The sequence below is a fragment of the Rhinopithecus roxellana genome, chromosome 19 (genome assembly GCF_007565055.1).
Source record: "Rhinopithecus roxellana isolate Shanxi Qingling chromosome 19, ASM756505v1, whole genome shotgun sequence".
Classification (NCBI taxonomy): Eukaryota; Metazoa; Chordata; class Mammalia; order Primates; family Cercopithecidae; genus Rhinopithecus; species Rhinopithecus roxellana.
The window spans coordinates 22,872,838-22,892,728 of NC_044567.1; the positions used below are offsets into that span (position 1 = coordinate 22,872,838).

Sequence of the window (19,891 nt, forward strand, 5' to 3'; positions counted from 1 at the left end):
GAGTTCTTGATTTCTTTCTCCTCTTGGTCGCTGTTGGTGTATAGAAGAACTACTGATTTGTGTACATGAATTTTATATCCAGAAACTTTGCTGAATTCTTTTATCAGTTCTAGGAGCTTTCTGGAGGAGTCATTAGGGTTTTCAAGGTAAACGATCATATTGTCAGCAAACAGTGACAGTTTGACTTCCTCTTCACCAATTTGAATGCTCTTTATTTTTTTCTCTTGTCTGATTGCTGTGGCTAGGATTTCCAGTACTGTGTTGAAGAGGAGTGGTGAGAGTGGGCATCCTTGTCTTGTTCCAATTCTCAGAGGGAATACTTTCAACTTTTCCCCATTCAGTATTGTGTTGACCGTGGGTTTGTTATAGTTTTCTTGAATTAGATTAAGGCATGTCCCTTGTATGATGATTTTGCTGAGAGTTTTAATCATAAAGGGATGCTGGATTTTGTCATGCTTTTTCTGCATCTGTTGAGATGATCATGTGATTTCGTTTGTTTGTTTGTTTGGCGGAGTCTTGCTCTTTTGCCCAGGTTAGAGTGCAGTGCCGTGATCTTGGCTCCCTGTAGCCTCTGCCTCCCGGGTTCAAGCAATTCTTGTGCCCCAGCCTTCTGAGTAGCTGGGATTACAGGCAGCGCCACCACACCTGGCTAATTTTTGTATTTTTAGTAGAGACAGAGTTTCACCATGTTGGCCAGGCTGCTGTCGAACTCCTGACCTCAAGTGATCCACCCACCTCGGCCTCCCAAAGTGTTGGGATTATAGGTGTGAGCCACCACTCCCTGCTGTGGTTTTTGTTTTTAATTTGGTCTATGTGGTGTATCACATTTGTTGACTTGCGTATGTTAAACCATCCCTGCATCCCTGATATGAAACCCACTCGATCATGGTGAATTATCTTTTTGATATGTTGTTGGATTCGGTTAGCTAATATTTTGTTAAGGATTTTAGCATCTGTGTTCATCGAGAATATGGGCCTGTAATTTTCTTGTTTGGTTATATCCTTTCCTGGTTTTGGTATTAGGATAATGCTGGCTTCGTAGAATGAACTAGGGACGGTTCCTCCTTTCTTTCTCTTGTGGAATAGTATCAGAACGATTGGTACTAGTTCTTCTTTGAATGTCTACTGGAATTCTGCTGTAAATCTGTCTTGTCCTGGACTTTTTTTTGTTGGTAATTTATAAAATTACCATTTCAATCTCACTGCTTGTTATTGGTCTGTTCAGGGTATCTAAGTCTTCCTGGTTTCAGCTAGGTTGTATTTTTCCAGGAATTTATCCTTCTCTTCTAGGTTTTTTAGTTTACTTGCATAGAGGTGTTCATAGTAGTCTTGGATGATCATTTGTATTTCGTGTCAGTTGTAATACCTCCTGTTTCAGTTCTTAGAGAGGTTATTTGGATTTTCTCTCTTCTTGGTTAATCTTGCTAATGCTCTATCAATTTTATTTATCTTTTCTAAGAACCAGCTTTTTGTTTCTTTTATCTTTTGTATTTTTTTTTTTTTCATTTTCATTTAGTTCTGCTCTGATCTTGGTTATTTCCTTTCTTCTGCTGGGTTTGGGTTTGATTTGTTCTTGTTTCTCTAGTTCCTTGAGGTGTGACCTTAGAATGTCAGTTTGTGCTCTCAGGCTTTTTGATGTAGGCATTTAGGGCTATAAACTTTCCTCTTAGCACCACCTTTGCTATATCCCAGAGGTTTTGTTTTTGTTTTTATTTTATTTTTTTGAGACAGAGTCGCACTCTGTTTATCAGGCTGCAGTGCTGAGGCGTGATCTCTGCTCACTGCAGCTTCCACATACCAGGTTCAAGTGATTCTCCTGCTTTAGCTTCCTGAGTGGCTAGGATTAAAGGTGTGTGCCACCATGCCCAGCTAATTTTTTGTATTTTTAGTAGAGATGAGGTTTTGCCATCTTGGCCAGGCTGGTCTTGAACCTCTAGCCTCAAGTGATCCACCCACCTGGCGTAAGCCACCGTGCCCGACCATTTTCCTTCTTTTTAAAGGCTGTGTAATCCATTTCAATGTACCACCTTTTCTTTATCCATTCATCTATCAGTAGACTTTAGGGTTGCTTCCATCTGTTGGCTATTATGAATAATGCTGCAGTGAACATAGTTGTGCAAGAGTTTGCTACATTTGTTTTTACTTTTAATCTTTTTTTTTTTTTTTTTTTTCTGTGGGGTGGGAAACAAGATCTTGCCCTGTTGTCCAGGCTGGCCTTGAGCTCCTGGGCCCAAGCAATTCTCCTGCCCAGCCTCCTGAGTAGCTGGGACTGTAGGTGTGTAGCACTACACCTGACTACATATATTTACTTATTTACTTTTAATTTATTATACTTTAAGTTCTGGGATACATGTGCAGAATGTGCACGTTTGTTGCATAGGTATACACATGCCATGGTGGTTTGCTGTGCCTGTCAACCCGTCATCTACATTAAGTATTTCTCCTAATGCTATCCCTCTCCTAGCCCCCCACCCCCTGACAGACCCTGGCGTGTGACGTTCCCCTCTTTGTGTTCGTGTGTTCTTATTGTTCAACTCACACTTACGAGTGAGAACATGTGGTGTTTTAATTAATAAGCTTTATTTCTTAGAGCAGTTTTAGATTCACAGAAAAATTAAGCAGAAAATAGAGTTTTCCAGCCGGGGCAACACGGCAAAACCCCATTTCTGCAAAAAATACAAAAAGTAGCCAGGCATGGTGGCGTGTGCCTGTCGTCTCAGCTACTCAGGAGGCTGAAGTGGGAGAATCACTTGAGCCGGGAGGTGGAAGTTTCAGTGATTTGAGGTTGCGCCACTACTCTCCTGCTTGGGCGATAGTGGGAGAGACTGTCTCAAACAAACAAAAACACATATAATTTCTGTATACCCCTGACCCTACCCAGGCACTACCCACTTCCCACTTTTTGCATCATAGTGGTACATTTGTTACAAGTGATGATCCTACACTGACACATTATTATTCCCCAGAGTCCCTAATCGACGTTAGGATTCTCTTGGTCTACATTCTAGAAATTTTCACAAATGTATAATGATATATTTCACAAATGTATAATGAAATAATAATCCACCATTTTAGCATCATAAAGAAAAGTTTCAGTTAAAACTTAAAACTTAGAAGTCCTTAAAATTCCTCTGTGCTCTATTCATGTCTTCCTCCTAATTCCTGCAACCATTGATCTTTTAATTGTCCCCATAGTTTTGTCTTTCCCAAAATGTCATGTAGTTGGTAACATACAGTATGTAGCCTTTTTATATTGACTTCTTTCAATGAGCAATATGCATTTAACATTCCTTCACTTTATTTTATGGCTTGATAGCTCATTTCTTTTTAGTCTGTTGTTTGGATATATTACAGTTTATTTATCCATTCATCTGCTAAAGAACATGTTGGTGGCATCCAAGTTTTGGCAATTATAAATAAAGCTGTCATAAACATCGTGTGTAGGTTTTTGTGTGGACAAACGTCTTCAGTTCGTTTTGGTAATTACCAAGGAGTGTGATTTCAGCATTGTGTGGTAAGAGTATGTTTAGTTTTGTAAGAAACTGCCAAACTCCTCCAATGTGGCTGTGCTATTCGGCATTCCCATTAGCAGTCTGTGAAAGGTGCTACTTGCATCCTCTTCAGCATTTAGTGTTGTCAGTGTTCTGGAATTTGGTTGTTCTAGTAACTGTGCAATGGTACCTCATTGTTTTAGTCTATAATTCCATAATAACAGATTTCCTCCATTTTCTTCTTTTGTTAAACTTGTTTTAGCTATTCTAACTCCCTTACCTTTCCACAAAATTTTAGAATACTCGTGTTTCTAATTGCAAAAAATTCTGCTGGATTTTTGGTAGGAATTACATTAAACTTTATGTCAGTTATGTATCTCCATGTATTTAGGTTGTCTTTTGTTTCTTTTATCAGCATTTAGTAGTTTTCAGTACAGAAGTCCTGTACATGTTTCATCGATTTATACCTCAGTATTTACATTTCTTTTGAACAAGTATAAGTGCCACTGTACTTTAAATTTCAATTTTCATTTGTTCATGATAGTATATATTTTTGTATGCTGATCTTATAGCTTGTGACTTGCTGAACTAACTTATTCTAGTTTTTAAAAAAAATTTTCTTGTTGATTCCTCTGTAATTTTTATGTAACCAATCATGTTATCTGTAAATGGGGAGTTTTATTTCTTCCTTTCTGATCTGTATGACTTTTACTTTGTTTGCTGCCTTATTGTACTGGATAGAACTTCCAGTACTCTATTGAACAACAGTGGTGAGAGTGGACACTCTTGCTTTATATCTGACCTCAGAGGAAAAGCATTCAGTTTGTATGATGTTAGCTAAAAGTTTTTGTGTTAAGTTATATCATTTAACACCTGGAGCAACCACTTGAATTCCTGATCCTATAACAATCTGTTTCTTCTCTGGTAGCTTGTAGAAGCATTTGTTTGTTATCACTGTGTTGAAACAATGTACTCTGATATTGGTCTGTTTCATGTACTGTGCTAGAACGTGAAGAAGCTGATAAAATCATAGTTTTTTGTTTCGGGGAAAGTTTTTGAATTATTTCATGGGTGATTTTCTCCTGTTTTCTCTGTTCTTTCTTTGGAACTTCTGTCATCTATGTATTGGCTGTTTGAGTCCATCCTTTTCAATTTCTTGTGTGTGTGTAAACATGCTCTTTTCTTCTCTTGTGTTTTTGCTCTTCTCTCTGGGAAATTTTCTTAAATTTGCCTCTGATTCTTGTGTTGAGTTTAAAAACAGTATGTGCCTTACCCCAAGGATTATAAATCATGCTGCTTTATAAAGACACATGCACACGTATGTTTATTGTGGCATTATTCACAATAGCAAAGACTTGGAACCAACCCAAATGTCCATCAATGATAGACTGGATTAAGAAAATGTGGCACTTATATACCACGGAATACTATGCAGCCATAAAAAAGGATGAGTTCATGTCCTTTGTAGGGACGTGGATGAAGCTGGAAACCATCATTCTGAGCAAACTATCACAAGTACAGAAAACCAAACACTGCATGTTTTCACTTATAGGTGGAAATTGAACAATGAGAACACTTGGACACAGGAAGGGGAACATCACACAGCGGGGCCTATTGTGGGGTGGGGAGAGGGGGGAGGGATAGCATTAGGAGATATACCTAATGTAAATGACGAGTTAATGGGTGCAGCGCACCAACATGGCACAAGTATACATATGTAACCTACACGTTGTGCACTTGTACCATAGAACTTAAAGTTATAATGATAATAATAAAAAATAAAAACAGTATTTTCCTGCCTGTAATCCCAGCACTTTAGGAGGCCAAGGCAAGCAGATCGTCTGAGGTCAGGAGTTTGAGACCAGCCTCTACTAAAAATACAAAAATTAGCCTGGCGTGGTGGCACGTGCCTGTAGTCCCAGGTACTTGGGAGGCTGAGGCGGGAGAATCGCTTGAATCTGGGAGGTGGAGGTTGCAGTGAGCCAAAATCACGCCACCGCACTCCAGCCTGTGCAACAGAGTGAGACTCCATCTCAAAAAAAAAAAAAAAATCTATCTATATATTTATATATTTATGTAAATATAAATACACACACACACACACACATATATATATATCCTTGTCTTTGTCATTCTTCAAGAGCTCTCTTTTATTCTCAAAGCATCTTTTTTTAGTTCTTATTTTGTTCCATGTCTGCAGTATCTTCTCTTACATCATGGAAATGATTAATGACAATTTTTAATTTTTATTGTGTTCTTCCTGTGTAGTATTAGATACTTTCCAGATGACTGTTAATCCTTGGCTGTTTGCACATAATTGTCAGTGGCAAACTGAAAAGCTAATTGAAAACACTGCATATCTGTTTGTCGACTTTTTGTTTTTTTGAGATGGAGTTTTACTCTTGTTGCCCAGGCTGGAGTACAGTGGTGCCGTGTGGGCTCACTGCAAACTCTGCCTTCTAGGTTCAAGCGATTCTCCTGCCTCAGCCTCCCGAGTGGCTGGGATTACAGACACCTGGCTAATTTTGTATTTTTAGTAGAGACAGAGTTTCAGCATGTTGGCCAGGCTGGTCTTGAACTCCTGACCTCCGCCTCGGCCTCCTAAAGTCCTGAGATTACAAATGTGAGCCACTGTGCCCGGTCTATTTGTTGACTTTTAATTTTATTGTGAGGTGCTTTAGTTGTGTTGTTTGTTTGTTGGAACCCTCTGATGGATAGTATATTTTAGTCTTTCCTCTTAGACTAAAATGTCCCAGAGAAGACTTACAAGTGCCCACCTAAAGGATAAGGTTCTGGTGCTAGCGTCCTGGAAGCACCATGGGAGAGGCGACAGGAAGGATATGAAGGGCTATTTCAATATTACGTATTAATGTTGTCATTTAATCTTCTTCACTTTTTTGTTTGGCATTCACCTTTACCCAGTGTCCTTCTGTCTGTCTCTAGAGAGTAACCTTTCAGCCTTGTGCTGGGAATGGGGAAAGTGAGTTGCCTGACAGGGTAAAAGTCTTACATCGATGTGTTTTTCAGATAGCCAATATCAAATCTAGTCTTCTTTATTTTAGCTTTGTCTCCCACCAAATCCAGTACCTGATATTATCAGTTATTGTACCTTTTAAAGATTCTTCGATGTAAAGTAATTCGGGTGTCAGGTTTTCCCCCCATGCACTACCGTGAACTTTTACTTAAGATTGCTAAGTCAGTCATCAGTCATCTGTTTCCAAGACTTGTTGGGATTATATGTTTTTAAAGTACATTTAATTTAATTTTTTTTCCTAGAATTTTCTGAAGGTATAAAATGAAATTCATGTCTTCAGTCTACCATCTTTTTTTTTTTTTTTTTTGAGACGGAGTCTTGCTCTGTTGCCCAGGCTGGAGTGCAGTGGCCGGATCTCAGCTCACTGCAAGCTCCACCTCCCGTGTTTGCGCCATTCTCCTGCCTCAGCCTCCCAAGTAGCTGGGACTATAGGCGCCCGCCAACACGCCCAGCTAGTTTTTTTGTATTTTTTAGTAGAGACGGGTTTCACCGTGTTAGCCAGGATGGTCTCGATCTCCTGACCTCGTGATCTGCCTGTCTTGGCCTCCCAAAGTGCTGCAGTCTACCATCTTAACTCAGAAGTTGAAATAACCATTTACTTGTTTTTTCTGGCATTTGCCTTCTTATTTAAAAACAAGGGAAAAATTTTTGGGGACATTTGTATATTCACATGGTCTGAAAATGAACAAGCATAAGGTATATAATGAAAAGTTTTTTCTTTCTTTTTTTTTTCATTTTCCCTCTCATAAGTGGCTATTAAGAGTTTTTTTTTTTTGAGACGGAGTTTCACTCTTGTTGCCCAGACTGGAGTGCAATGGCATGATCTCGGCTCACCACAACCTCTGCCTCCCAGGTTTAAGCGATTCTGCTGCCTCAGCCTCCCGAGTAGCTGGGATTACAGGCATGCACCACCACATCTGGCTAATTTTTTGTATTTTTAGTGGAGACGGTTTCTCCATGTTGGTCAGGCTGGTCTCAAACTCCTGATCCACCCACCACGGCCTCCCAGAGTGTTGGGATTATAGGCATGAACCACTGCGCCCGACCACTATTAGGATTTTTATGTATCCTCCTAGAGTTTGTATATGTATGTGTACATATATGCAGGTCTTTTTTTCTCTTCTTTATAAAAAAAAAGGTAGTATATCGGCTGGGCATGGTAGCTCATACCTGTAATCCCAGCACTTTGGGAGGCCAAGGCTGGTGGATCATGAGGCCAGGAGTTCGAGATCAGCCTGGCCAACATGGTGAAACCCCATCTCTACTAAAAATACAAAAAATAGCTGGGCATGGTGGCAGGTGCCTGTAATCCCAGCTACTCTGGAGGCTGAGGCAGGAGAATCATTCGAACCTGGGAGGCAGAGATTGCAGTGAGCTGAGATCATGCCATTGCACTCCAGCCTTGGGGAGACTCTATCTCAAACACACACACACACACACACACACACACACACACACACACACACACACACAAAACAAAAGGTAGTTTATTATTCTGTATCTTCCTATTATTGTATGTATTCCTTTTTTCCGCTTTGTATCTTCTATCCCATTCCATGTTTTTACAGAGTAATTCATTCTCTTGTTTTGCAGTGGTAGGAAATATTCCATTATAACTTGAAATTTTCCATTCTTGCTATTATAAACAATGCTGTTGTGAATAATCTTATATACAAGTTATTTCTCTCATGTCTGAGTATATGTGTAGGATGAACTCCTAGCAGTGACTTATCGGATTAAGGGGTATTTCTATTTCAATTTTGATTAATATGGTGAGAAAATTTTATCAAATTTTTGGATTTTTTGAGGAGCTCTTAAATAAGTGTCAATGTACATAGTTAAATTTAGTTATATAGTCCCTTTTATTTTAGCTTCATCTCCTATCACATTTAGTACCTGGTATTATCAATTATTGTGGCTTTTAAAGATCCTGTGATGTAAACTAATTTGAGTGTCGGTTTTTTTTTCCCCCAAGCACTACCTTGCACTTTTGCTTAGGACTGCTAAATCAGTCATCAGTCTGACTTAGCAGGCTTAAGTGAATACACACACACACACACACACACACACACACAGTTTTAAAGATATATAGTTATATAAATATATGTATATAAATATATGTAGTTATAAATTTTTAAGTAGAAAATTTCTGACTTATTTAAAGACAGTGTGAATAGTGTGATGATCCCTAAGGAACCCACCAGTCATCATTTTATGACTATTCTTGTTTCATTAGCATTTATTTCCTTCCCTCCAGATTATTTTGAACCCTCCCCAGATGTCATATCAGTTTATTGGTTAACATTTCCTTACTTATTTCTAAAAGATTAGGTATCTTAAAAATGTAACCATAGTATTGTAGGGGAGGAAAACTTCTCTAACCTCTCAGGGTTTCTGGCTGGGCCAAAAAATTAAACTGACATAAGAGAAATTAAGAGGAGAAAAGCATACAAATTTTTATTTCATAAGATTTACATGTACATATGTGTCCGAACAGAGAAATGAAGACTTAAGGAAGTGGTGGCCAGGCGCCATGGCTCCCACCTGTAATCCCAGCACTTTGGGAGCCCGAGGCAGGCGGATTGCCTGAACTCAGGAGTTCGAGACCAGCCTGGGCAACACGGTGAAACCCCGGCTCTACTAAAATACAAAAAATTAGCTGGGCGTGGTGGCATGCGCCTGTAATCCCAGCTACTCGGGAGGCTGAGGCAGGAGAATAGTTTGAACCTGGCAGGCGGAGGTTGCAGAGATCCCAGATCTGCCATGGCACTGCAGCCTGGGTGACAGAGCAAGACTCCATCTCCAAAAAAAAAAAAAAAAAAAAGGCAAGTGGCTCAGCCTAAGCTCTTTTTTTTGTTTTTGTTTTTGTTTTTGTTTTTTGAGATGGAGCCTTGCTCTTGCTCTGTCCCCCAGGACGGAGTGCAAGCGTTGGCATGATCTTGGCCCACTGTAACCTCTGCCTCCCAGGTTCAAGCTATTCTCCTGCCTCAGCCTCCCGAGAGGCTGGGATTACAGCGTCCACCACCACGCCTGGCATATATATATATATATATATATATATATGTATTTTTTTTAAACTAGAGATGGGGTTTCACCATATTGGCCAGACTGATCTCGCACTCCTGACCTCGGCCTCCCAAAGTGATCCACCCGCCTCGGCCTCCCAAAGTGCTGGGATTACAGGCATGAGCCATCGTGCCCAGCTTCGGCCTAAGTTCTTACATGCTAGGTTGAACAAAGAATGACATTTATGGAAAAATATCTGGGAAGATAAGGGCTAGTTTAACAATGTTCATTTATACAGATTTCTTTCATCTGGCCTTCACATCTCCGGTGATTAAAATGTTCCTTCCTGGTGTGTAGGAAGGTCATCTTTCACTTGGGGGCTTCCTTTCAGGAATCAAAGAGCCAGTCAGAGTGTCTTTCTTACATCTGCTGTTTTTCAAATGCCTTTAGCTCAAAATAATCAATATGCCAAAGAGGTATGTTTTGGAGTGATTTGTCCTGAACTCCTTATCATTATCAATATAGTTATCATTATATCATTATCATTATCAATATCATCATTATAGTTTTCATTATCAATATAGTTTTAAGGAACCTCTGTCATGTGTGAGGTTGAGCATTTTTCCTTCTTTATCTTTTTTTTTTTTTTTTATGAGACAGATTCTTGCTCTGTCATCCAGGCTGGAATGCAGTGGCACAATTGTAGTTCACTGCAGCCCCCAACTCCTGGGGGCTCAAAAGGTCCTCTTACTTCAGCCTCCTGCGTAGCTAGGGCTACAGGTGTGTGCCACCATACCCAACTAATTTTTTGTTTTTGTTTTTTGTAGATACAGAGTTTCGCCCTGTCTCAAGTGATCCTTCTGCCTCAGCCTCCCAAAGTGTTGGGAGTATAGGCGTGAGCAGACACAGAGCACCTTTTCATATGATTCAGAACCATTTATATTTCCTGACTTTCCTTTTTTTGCTTCTTGTTCGTATTATATTGGTCTTGTATCCTGTAATATTGTTGAGTTCACTTATTATTATTATTATTATGTGGACTTAGGACTTGATGGAAGCTGCAACTATGGATATTCTTGTGTTATTACTGCTGTTACTAGGAAAACTCTGAACCATTACCTGTGACATTTGCTGTAGATCTTTTGTAGATGATCATTATTAGGTTAAAAAGGTATTTTTGTTATATTTTTTATTCTTATGATTAGGTATAGAGTCTAATTGAATACTTTTTCTGCGTCTGCTGAAATATTAATATGATTAATTACGTTAATAGATTTTATAATGCCAAACTATTACTGTTTCTTGGGTAAATCTAATTCGGTTATGAGAGTTTATTTTTTTCATATATGTTGCTTTTTAGTTTGCTGATATTTTGTTTAGGATTTTTGCAACTATGTGTATCAATGGGAATGACCTATAATTTTATAATTTTCTTGTCTTGAACTACCTTTATTTAGTTTGGACATCAATCTTATGCTAGTTTTATGTAAATAGTTGGTGGGGTATGGGATGGTTTTCTGATCTCATGGGGAAGGTGTATAAGATTGAAATTGGTGCGAATAAAACATTAAAAAATTGCTGATTCAGGCCGGCTATGATGGCTTATGCCTGTAATTGTAGCACTTTGGGAGGCTGAGGCAGGTGGATCACCTGAGGTCAGGAGTATGAGACCAGGCTGGCCAACATGGTGAAACCCTGTCTCTACTAAAAATACAAAAATTAGCCAGGCATGGCGGTACGTGACTGTAGTCCCAGCTGCTCAGAAGACTGAGGCAGGAGAATCATTTGAACCCAGGAGGCAGAGTTTGCAGTGAGCTGAGATCATGCCACTGCATTCCAGCCTGGGTGACAGAGTGAGACTTTGTCTCAAAAAAAAAAAAAAAAAAAAAAAAATTTGCTGGTTCAATTTTTAAAATGAGTACATATATATAATATATAATGATTTTATATAGTAACTTTTCTTCTTTTTATTCAATTGTATAAATTACATCAACTTTTAATGAATACTTATTCTCAAGTATTTTGAAAGCATGAAAATAGTGGGAATTATACAATAATATTCCTCACAGCTTACAATTTATTTTATCCTCCCTGTCAGGTGCTCAAAAATGTGATAACTTTGCTGAAAAAAGACCCCTCCTTGGTGTTTGTAAGAGCATTGGATCTTCTGGGTAAGGAAATTTTAAAAATTCTTTGCATCACCTATTACAAATTTGTATTATTCCAGAGGGAGAACTTGGATGTTATAAAACCTTTGTAACCATAAGACTAAGCTCTCATAGGAGAGAAGAAGAAGGAAGTAAAACATAGTTAGAGTTTCTAACAGTAAATGACATTTATTGATGCTATAGCATGTGCCTGATACTGTTCTAAAGGTGTTGCATGCATTTTCTTTTTTGTTTCTTACCACAATACTGTGAACAAATACAAATATCTTTCCAGTTAGTGCATTCCCTCTAATTGAATTTCTGGCTGCAAGGAAAGCTAGGAATGATTATGGTTTTGTTAGTAAGGAAAATGATCAAAATGGATATTAGGTTGGCTACTAGCAGTCTCTGCCCCATGCTTTCAGTAAATAGTGTGCACTTCAGATCATGTGGCATTGGAGAAGGGAAGAATGTGTTAATAATATAACATGGTTAGGTCTTGGAGTCTTGATTATTGTTTCCTAATGGTATAGTTTGACCTCATAGGCTACAAGACAAATTTCTTCAAGTGTAAATTTTTGGATTGAAGAAGACATACAGCCTTTGAGAATTTACTGTATACTCAGCACTTTGCCAGGTATAGGATAAGGATACAAAATCATGAAAGCCTAATTTCTTTCCCCAGAGACTTATGAATGTGGCTGAAAATAAAAAGTACAACACATGCAAAATAATTATGAAATAATGATGTATGAGAGGAATTCAGAGAAGGGAGAGATCAGTGTGCATGAATTAACGAGAAAAAGCCTTATGGAGAAGGAGCAGCATAGGTTAGATCTTAAGGAATGAGAAATATTGCAGCAGATGAGAAGGACTGCCAGAGTAGGTTATAATATAGTAGTGGAAGAGAAACTGAAATAAATATATTTAAGAATACTAAGAGTTTGTGGGCCAGGCATGGTGGCTCACGCCTATAATCCCAGCACTTTGGGAGGCTGAGGCAGGCAGATCACTTGAGGTCAGCAGATCGAGATCAGCCTTGGCAACAAGGCGAAACCCTGTCTTTACTAAAAATGCAAAAATTAGCCCAGTGTGGTGGCATGTGCCTGTAATCCTAACTACTCGAAAGGCTGAGGCATGAGAATTGCTTGAACCACCCGGGAGGCAGAGGTTGCGGTGCACCACTGTACTCCAGCCTGGGTGACAGTGAGACTCTGTCTCAAAAAAAAAAAAAAAAGTTTGTGACTTAGATTTAATGCCATCTGCAAAACAGGTGAAAACAACTATTGCAGTGCTCTGAAACTCAACCAAAAACATATAATAATCTGAAAAGTGTTTAAGCTTGAGAAACTGCTAATCTTCACACAACAGCAGTGGGAATCTGTGGCATTCATGCCTGCAGCTGCTCCCATCTCACTCCACACTTTCTCTCTTCCAAGTTTGGTTGGTTGGTTGGTTATAGAGGGTCTTCCAGGGTGAGAAGGGTTTTGAGGACTAGTACCTTACCTGCTGTGCTTGGAAAATTTTCACTCATCTCTGAGTGGCAGTTATTGCATATGCCTGCCAGCACTGTCTGCGGAAATTACTGTCTTGATGGCATGTGTGCTTTGAGAGCCAGTGGCTCTTTCAGCCTAAGATAATGGTTAGCTGAGGCTTCATGCATATGCAGAGGAGCCATGAAAAAGGGTCGAGGGGGAAGAAAAATCTGGGTAGGTGTGCAGATCCTTTGGCAAAAGAAAACAACTTTTGTTGACCTGGGGTATTTGAGTGAATCCTCTGTTGAATAGTTGGCTGCCCACTAAGATACATAGATAACATGGCCAGACCCTGAAAGTCAGGCTTTAAAGTAATGCAAGAATAAAAGAAATAATAAAACTGAACAGAGAAATCAGCAATTGCAAATTGTGGAAGAAGACAGATTTCATAGAATCCAGAGTAATGTTATACTGTATTATATAAAATGTCTATTTTTTTTTTTTTTTTTTTTTTAGACTGAGTCTCGCTCCGTTGCCCAGGCTGGAGTGCAGTGGCGCGATCTCGGCTCACTGCAAGCTCCGCCTCCCGGGTTCACGCCATTCTCTTGGCTTAGCCTCCCAAGTAGCTGGGACTACAGGTGCCCACCACTGCGCCCGGCTAATTTTTTGTATTTTTAGTAGAGACGGGGTTTCACCGTGGTCTCGATCTCCTGACCTCGTGATCCGCCCACCTCGGTCTCCCAAAGTGCTGGGATTACAGGCGTGAGCCACTGCGCCCAGCTTAAAATGTCTATTTTTAAATATAAAATTATGACACATGCCAAGAAACAGGAAATTGTGGCAGTGAGAAAAAGGCAGACAATAGAAATCATACCTGATTGGTCTTCGGCAAAGCCTGAGTCCTGTCCTCTCGCTCTCCCTTCTGGACAGCATGAGCTTCACCACTAGCTCCACGTTCTCCACCAACTACTGGTCTCTGGGCTTTGTCCAGGTGCCCAGCTGTGGCACCCAGCCAGTCAGCAGCGTGGCCAGCATCTATGCAGGCACCAGGGGCTCCGGTTCCCGGATCTCCGGGTCCCACTCCACCAGCTTCTGGGAGCAGCATGGGGTCCAGGGGCCTGGCTGTGTGGATGGCCGGGGGCCTGGCAGGACTGGGAGGCATCCAGAACGAGAAAGAGACCATGCAAAGCCTGGATGACTGCCTGGCCTCCTACCTGGACAGAGTGAGGAGTGTGGAGACTGGAAACCAGAAGCTGGAGAGCAAAATCCCGGAGGACTTGGAGAAGATGGGACCCCAGGTCAGAGACTGGAGCCATTACTTCAAGACCATTGAGGACCTGAGGGTTCAGATCTTCCCAAATACTGTGGATAATGCCTGCATCATTCTGCAGATCAACAATGCCTGTCTTGCTGCTGATGACTTCAGAGTCAAGTATGAGATAGAGCTGGCCATGCCCTATCTGTGGAGAGTGACATCCATGGGCTCCGCAAGGTCACTGATGACACCAGTGTCAACGGCTGCAGCTGGAGACAAAGATCGAGGCTCTCAAGGAGGGGCTGCTCTTCATGAAGAAAAACCACGAAGAGAAAGTAAAAGGCCTGCAAGCCCAGATTGCCAGCTCTGGGTTGATCGTGGAGGTAGATGCCCCCAAATCTCAGGATCTCACCAAGATCATGGCAGACATCTGGGCCCAGTATGACGAGCTGGCTCAGAAGAACCAAGAGGAGCTGGACAAGTACTGGTTTCAGCAGATTGAGGAGAGCACCACAGTGGTCACCATGCAGTCTGTCGAGGTTGGAGCTGCTGAGTTGATGCTCATGGAGCTGAGATGTACAGTCCAGTCCTTGGATATTGACCTGGACTCCATGAGGAATCTGAAGGCCAGCTTGGAGAACAGCCTGAGTGGGATGGAGGCCCGCTATACCCTGCAGATGGAGCAGCTCAACCGGATCCTGCTACACCTAGAGTCAGAGCTGGCATAGACCCGGCAGAGGGACAGGAGTAGGAGGCCCTGCTGAACATCAAGGTCAAGCTGGAGACTGAGATCGTCACCTACAGTCACCTGCTGGAAGATGGCGAGGACTTCGGTCTTGGTGATGCCCTGGACAGCAGCAACTCCAGGCAAACCATCCAGAAGACCACCTCCCGCAGGATAGTGGATGGCAGAGTGGTGTCTGAGACCAACAACATCAAAGTTCTGAGATATTAAGCCAGCAGAAGCAGGGTACCCTTTGGGGAGCAGGAGGCCAATAAAAAGTTCAGAGGTCAAAAAAAAAAAAAAAAAAGAAAAAAAAAGAAAGAAATCATACCTGATTATCTCCAGATGTTAAATTTTACAGATAAGGATTTTAAAGGAGCTATTATAAATATGTTCTAAGAACTAAATGAGCTGTGTATAAACAGTTGAAGGAAAGGGTTATAGCAATAACTCAACAAATAGAGAATCTCAACAAGGAGTTAGAATTTATGTAAGACTCAAGTGGAATGTCTGCTGTTGAAAGGATATAAAAGATACAGAAAGTGAAATAGGTCTTGATGCAGTGGCTCACACCTATAATCCCAGCACTTTGGGAGGCCAAGGTGGGTGGATTGCTTGAGCTCAGAAGTTCAGGAACAGCCTGGGCAACATGGTGAAACTATGTCTCTACCAAAAAAATACAAAAAAATTAGCTAGGCGTGGTGGCACATGCCTGTGGTCCCAGCTGCTTGGGAGGCTGAGGTGGGAGGATTGCTTGAGCCTGGGAGGCAGAGGTTGCAGTGAGCCCAGATCTCACCACTGCACTCCAACCTGAATGACAGAGTGAGACCCAGTCTCAAAAAAAAAAAAAAAAAGTTCGTAAGTGGTTTTATGGATGTAGATCTAATATGTCTTGTTAAGTTTTTGTCTAAATGTTTGTAGTGGGTAAGCGTATGGTGATGTTGAATAGAGTAGACTCTTTAGTAACTACTGTTGGGGAGGAATAATTTTCTCTCCTCTCAAATTCTTTGGGGAGAGGGCTGCAATTTAAACTGACGAAAGGCAGATTAGCAAGAGGACAAAACATCAGATTTAATTACATATGTACATATAGGAGTTTGCAAAAAAAAAAATGTGACTTAAGGTGGGTGGTTTATATATCATCTCAATAGGAGATGGGGATGGAGAGGGACACAAGGGCACATTTTGTAGGACAAATGACTTCTTAGAATGAGAGCGGAAGAAAGGGCACTTGTGACTTTTTAGAAAATTAAGATGGTCCTTAGGAGAAAAGACAGGAGATGCAATAGTTTTGTAAAAATATCTGTTTGGGTGTGATCCTAGAAGAGATTAAGTTGCCCCAGGGGAGGAGATTTATGACAAATAAGGTTTTTTGGAGGGCTCTGCTCTGCTTTTAGATAGATAAAGGATACTAGGAACTTGAGTGCCATCAACAATCCATGAGTCGATACATACATACATACATACATACATACATACATACATACAGTTGAGTTTATGACAGTTGAGTTTGTGTGTTCATTTATTTATTTTAGAGACAGAGTCTCCCTCTTCACCCAGGCCCAGGTGCAGTGGTCCAATCATAGCTCACTATAATCTTGAACTCCTGGGCTCCAGAGATCCTCCCATCTCAGCCTCCTGAGTAGCTGGGACTATAAGTCATGCCACTGCGTTTGGCTAATTAAAACAAAAATTTTGTTTTTGAAGAGAAAGGTCTCACTATGTTACCCAGGCTGGTCTTGAACTCCTGGCTTCAAGCAATCGTCCCATCCCAGCCTCCCAAAATGTTGGAATTACAAGTATGAACCATCACATCTGGCCCAATCGTATTATTCTCGTTTTATGCATGAAGAAGCTAATAGAGGTTCAGTCACACAGTGAGTCATGGACCCAGGCTTCTGCTTGATCCTCAAGCTATGTTCTTTCCAGGAACCATACTATTTGTCATTATGGAGGGCATTCCTCCATCCATACACAGGCATATTCTGTCTGTGGACTCTATTAAGGTTGCCTTAACCTCAGATTTATATATTTACACCTTTCTGACCAGTTACTTTCAGAGGTAACAAAGATTTCTTTAAAAAAAAAAAAAAAAAAAGTAGGAGGTTATATTAGGAGCAATTAAGCAATTTGTTTATCTCTTCCAGAGTACCTAGGACTACAGGTGTGTGCCCCCTTGCTGGGCTAATCTTTGTATGTCTTCTTTTGAGAAGTGTGTGTTAATGTCTTTTGCCCACTTTTTAATGGTGTTGTTTTTTGCTTGTTGAACTGTTTAAATTCCTTATTAGATATTTGTTAGATGCATAATTTATGCATATTTGTGAATCTATAAATATTCACAAAAATATTCACTACAAATATTCACAAACTGTACATCCAACAAAGGTCTATAGATTGTTTGCTCTGTTGAGATTCTCTTTTGCTGTGCAGAAGCTCTTTAATTAGTTCCCAATTGTCAATTTTGTTTTTGTTGCAGTTGCTTTTGAGGACTTTGCCAAGGCCAGCGTCCGGAATGGTATTTCCTAGGTTTTCTTCTAGGATTTTTATAGTTTAGGGAGTCATTTCCCCATTGCTTGTCATTGTCGACTTTGTTGAAGATCAGATGGTTGTAGATATATGCAGTTTTATTTCTGGGTTCTTTTTTCTGTTCCATTGGTCTCTGTGTCTGTTTTTGTGCTGGCATCATGCTGTTTTGGTTACTGTAGCCTTATAGTATAGTTTGAAGTCAGGTAATATGATGCCTTAGCTTTGTTCTTTTTGCCTGGGATTGCTTTGGTTATTCAGGCTCTTTTTTGTTCTATATGAGTTTTAGAGTAGTTTTTCTAATTTTGTGAAAAGTGACATTGGTAGTTTAATAGGAATGGTATTAAATCTATAGATTGCTTTGGATAGTTTGACCATTTTAACAATATTTATTCTTCCAATCCATGAGCATAGAATGGTTTTCCATTTGTTTGTATCATCTCTGCTTTCTTTCAGCACTGTCTTGTAGTTCTCCTTACATCTTTAACCTCATTGGTTAGATGTATTTCTAGGTATTATGTGTATATGTGTGTGTATGTGTGTGTGTGTGTGTGTGTGTGTGTGCGTGCGCCCATTGCAAATGGGATTGCATTCTTGATTTAGCTCTCAGTTTGGGTGTTATTCATATATAGAAATGTTACTGATTTTTCTACATTTTTTTAAATCTTGAAACTTACTGAAGTTGTTTATTAGATCTAGAAGCTTTTGGGTGGAGTCTTTTGGGTCTTCTAGGTATACAATCATATTGCCAGTGAAGAGAGATAGTTTGACTTTTTTATTTTTTCCTATTTGAATGCCTTTTATTTATTTCTCTTGCCTGATTGCTCTGGCAAACAGTAGCTTCTTAAGAGAGTTTTTGTGTTAGGCGTATATTTTGATGCAGTGTCTCTGCATAAGCAAAAGATACTTTTGTTATTTTAGTATGTTTGACGTATGCCATTTAGTTACTTAGAATTTTTCAGTGTGGAAAAGGACTTCCCCAATTTTATTTTATTATTATTTTTTCTTCATGTAAACACATCATTTAATGAACTCAAAGGAAGTCTCCTTTACATGATAGCAATAATATAAGAAGAACATGGCTATTAGAAAATTGTGGTTGCTAATTTCAGGAACACTATTATTTAAAAGTCCAGTGCCAACTTATGTCCAATACAAAGTAATTTCAAGATTGGGTAGATTCCTTCACCTGTTTCCAGTTTTTTAAATAAAGTAACAAAAAGCAGCAGGCAACTGACGATGTAGAACAGATGTAAGTGCTTCCAAAATAATTTAAGTTAATGAGACTCCGTTTATAGGCATAAATATAGGTGATACGAGGAACCATTCAGGGAACCAGTGAATTCTGATGGAGAAAGCCACACATAATCATGAAGTGTCTGCTTAGAGACATCCTCCAATTTCACATGTACCTTGAGAATGTTTTCTTTATCTTGCCCATCTTTATTTCTTTCTTGGTATTAGCACAGTGCCCTGTATCTAGTAGACCCTCATATATATATATTTTTTGCCTAAGTGAATTTTAGGAAGCTTGCTATACAAGTAGTTACACTCGTCCTTTATTTTTTAGTATCACTTTTTTATGATTGAGAATATCTCTTAATCTAAGGAATCATATGTACTGTGCCTAGGTGTTTACATTTTCATACCCAGTTGGGTACAAAATCTAAGGACATCCCTCCATTTGGAGAGGAATGGGATGTGCAGGTTGCTCTCTGTCTCCCTGGCACATGCTTTATTGAGCACCCATGTAGTTTAGACTTTGTCAGGTTGCTTATATTCACAATTAATACTGCCTACTAAATTATTCTTGGGAAAATTCACGAAGATTTTCTTTTGATGTATAACTTGTATTTATTTATTTATTTTTTGAGACGGAGTCTTGGCTCTGTCACCAGACTGGAGTGCAGTGGCGTGATCTTGGCTCACTGCAACCTCCACCTCCTGGGTTCAAGCGACTCTCCTGCCTCAGCTTCCCGAGTAGCTGGGACCGCAGGCACGTGCCACCATACCCAGCTAATTTTTGTATTTTTAGTAGAGTTGGGGTTTCACTATTTTGGCCAGGATGGTCCTGATCTCCTGACCTTGTGATCTGCCCGCCTCGGCCCCCCAAAGTGCTGGGATTACAGGTGGGTGCAACTGGGCTGGCCAGCTTTTCATTTTTATAAATTCATAGTGCCTTTTTTAAAAAAAGGGGAATTGCTATGGAAAGTGTCATTCAAAGTCAAAATTAAAA

At 40.0% G+C, this 19,891-nt stretch overlaps 1 protein-coding gene across 9 annotated transcripts in view; it reads left to right on the plus strand.

The window, feature by feature from the left end:
- Positions 1-19,891, plus strand: part of BCAS3 (BCAS3 microtubule associated cell migration factor) — a 733,207-nt gene that overhangs the window by 111,800 nt on the left and 601,516 nt on the right. For all 9 annotated transcript variants that reach the window (XM_030922807.1, XM_030922806.1, XM_030922804.1 and 6 more), the window contains one exon: positions 11,630-11,702. In XM_030922807.1, coding sequence (XP_030778667.1) covers positions 11,630-11,702 — 73 coding nt within the window. The remainder of the gene's footprint in view (positions 1-11,629; positions 11,703-19,891) is intronic.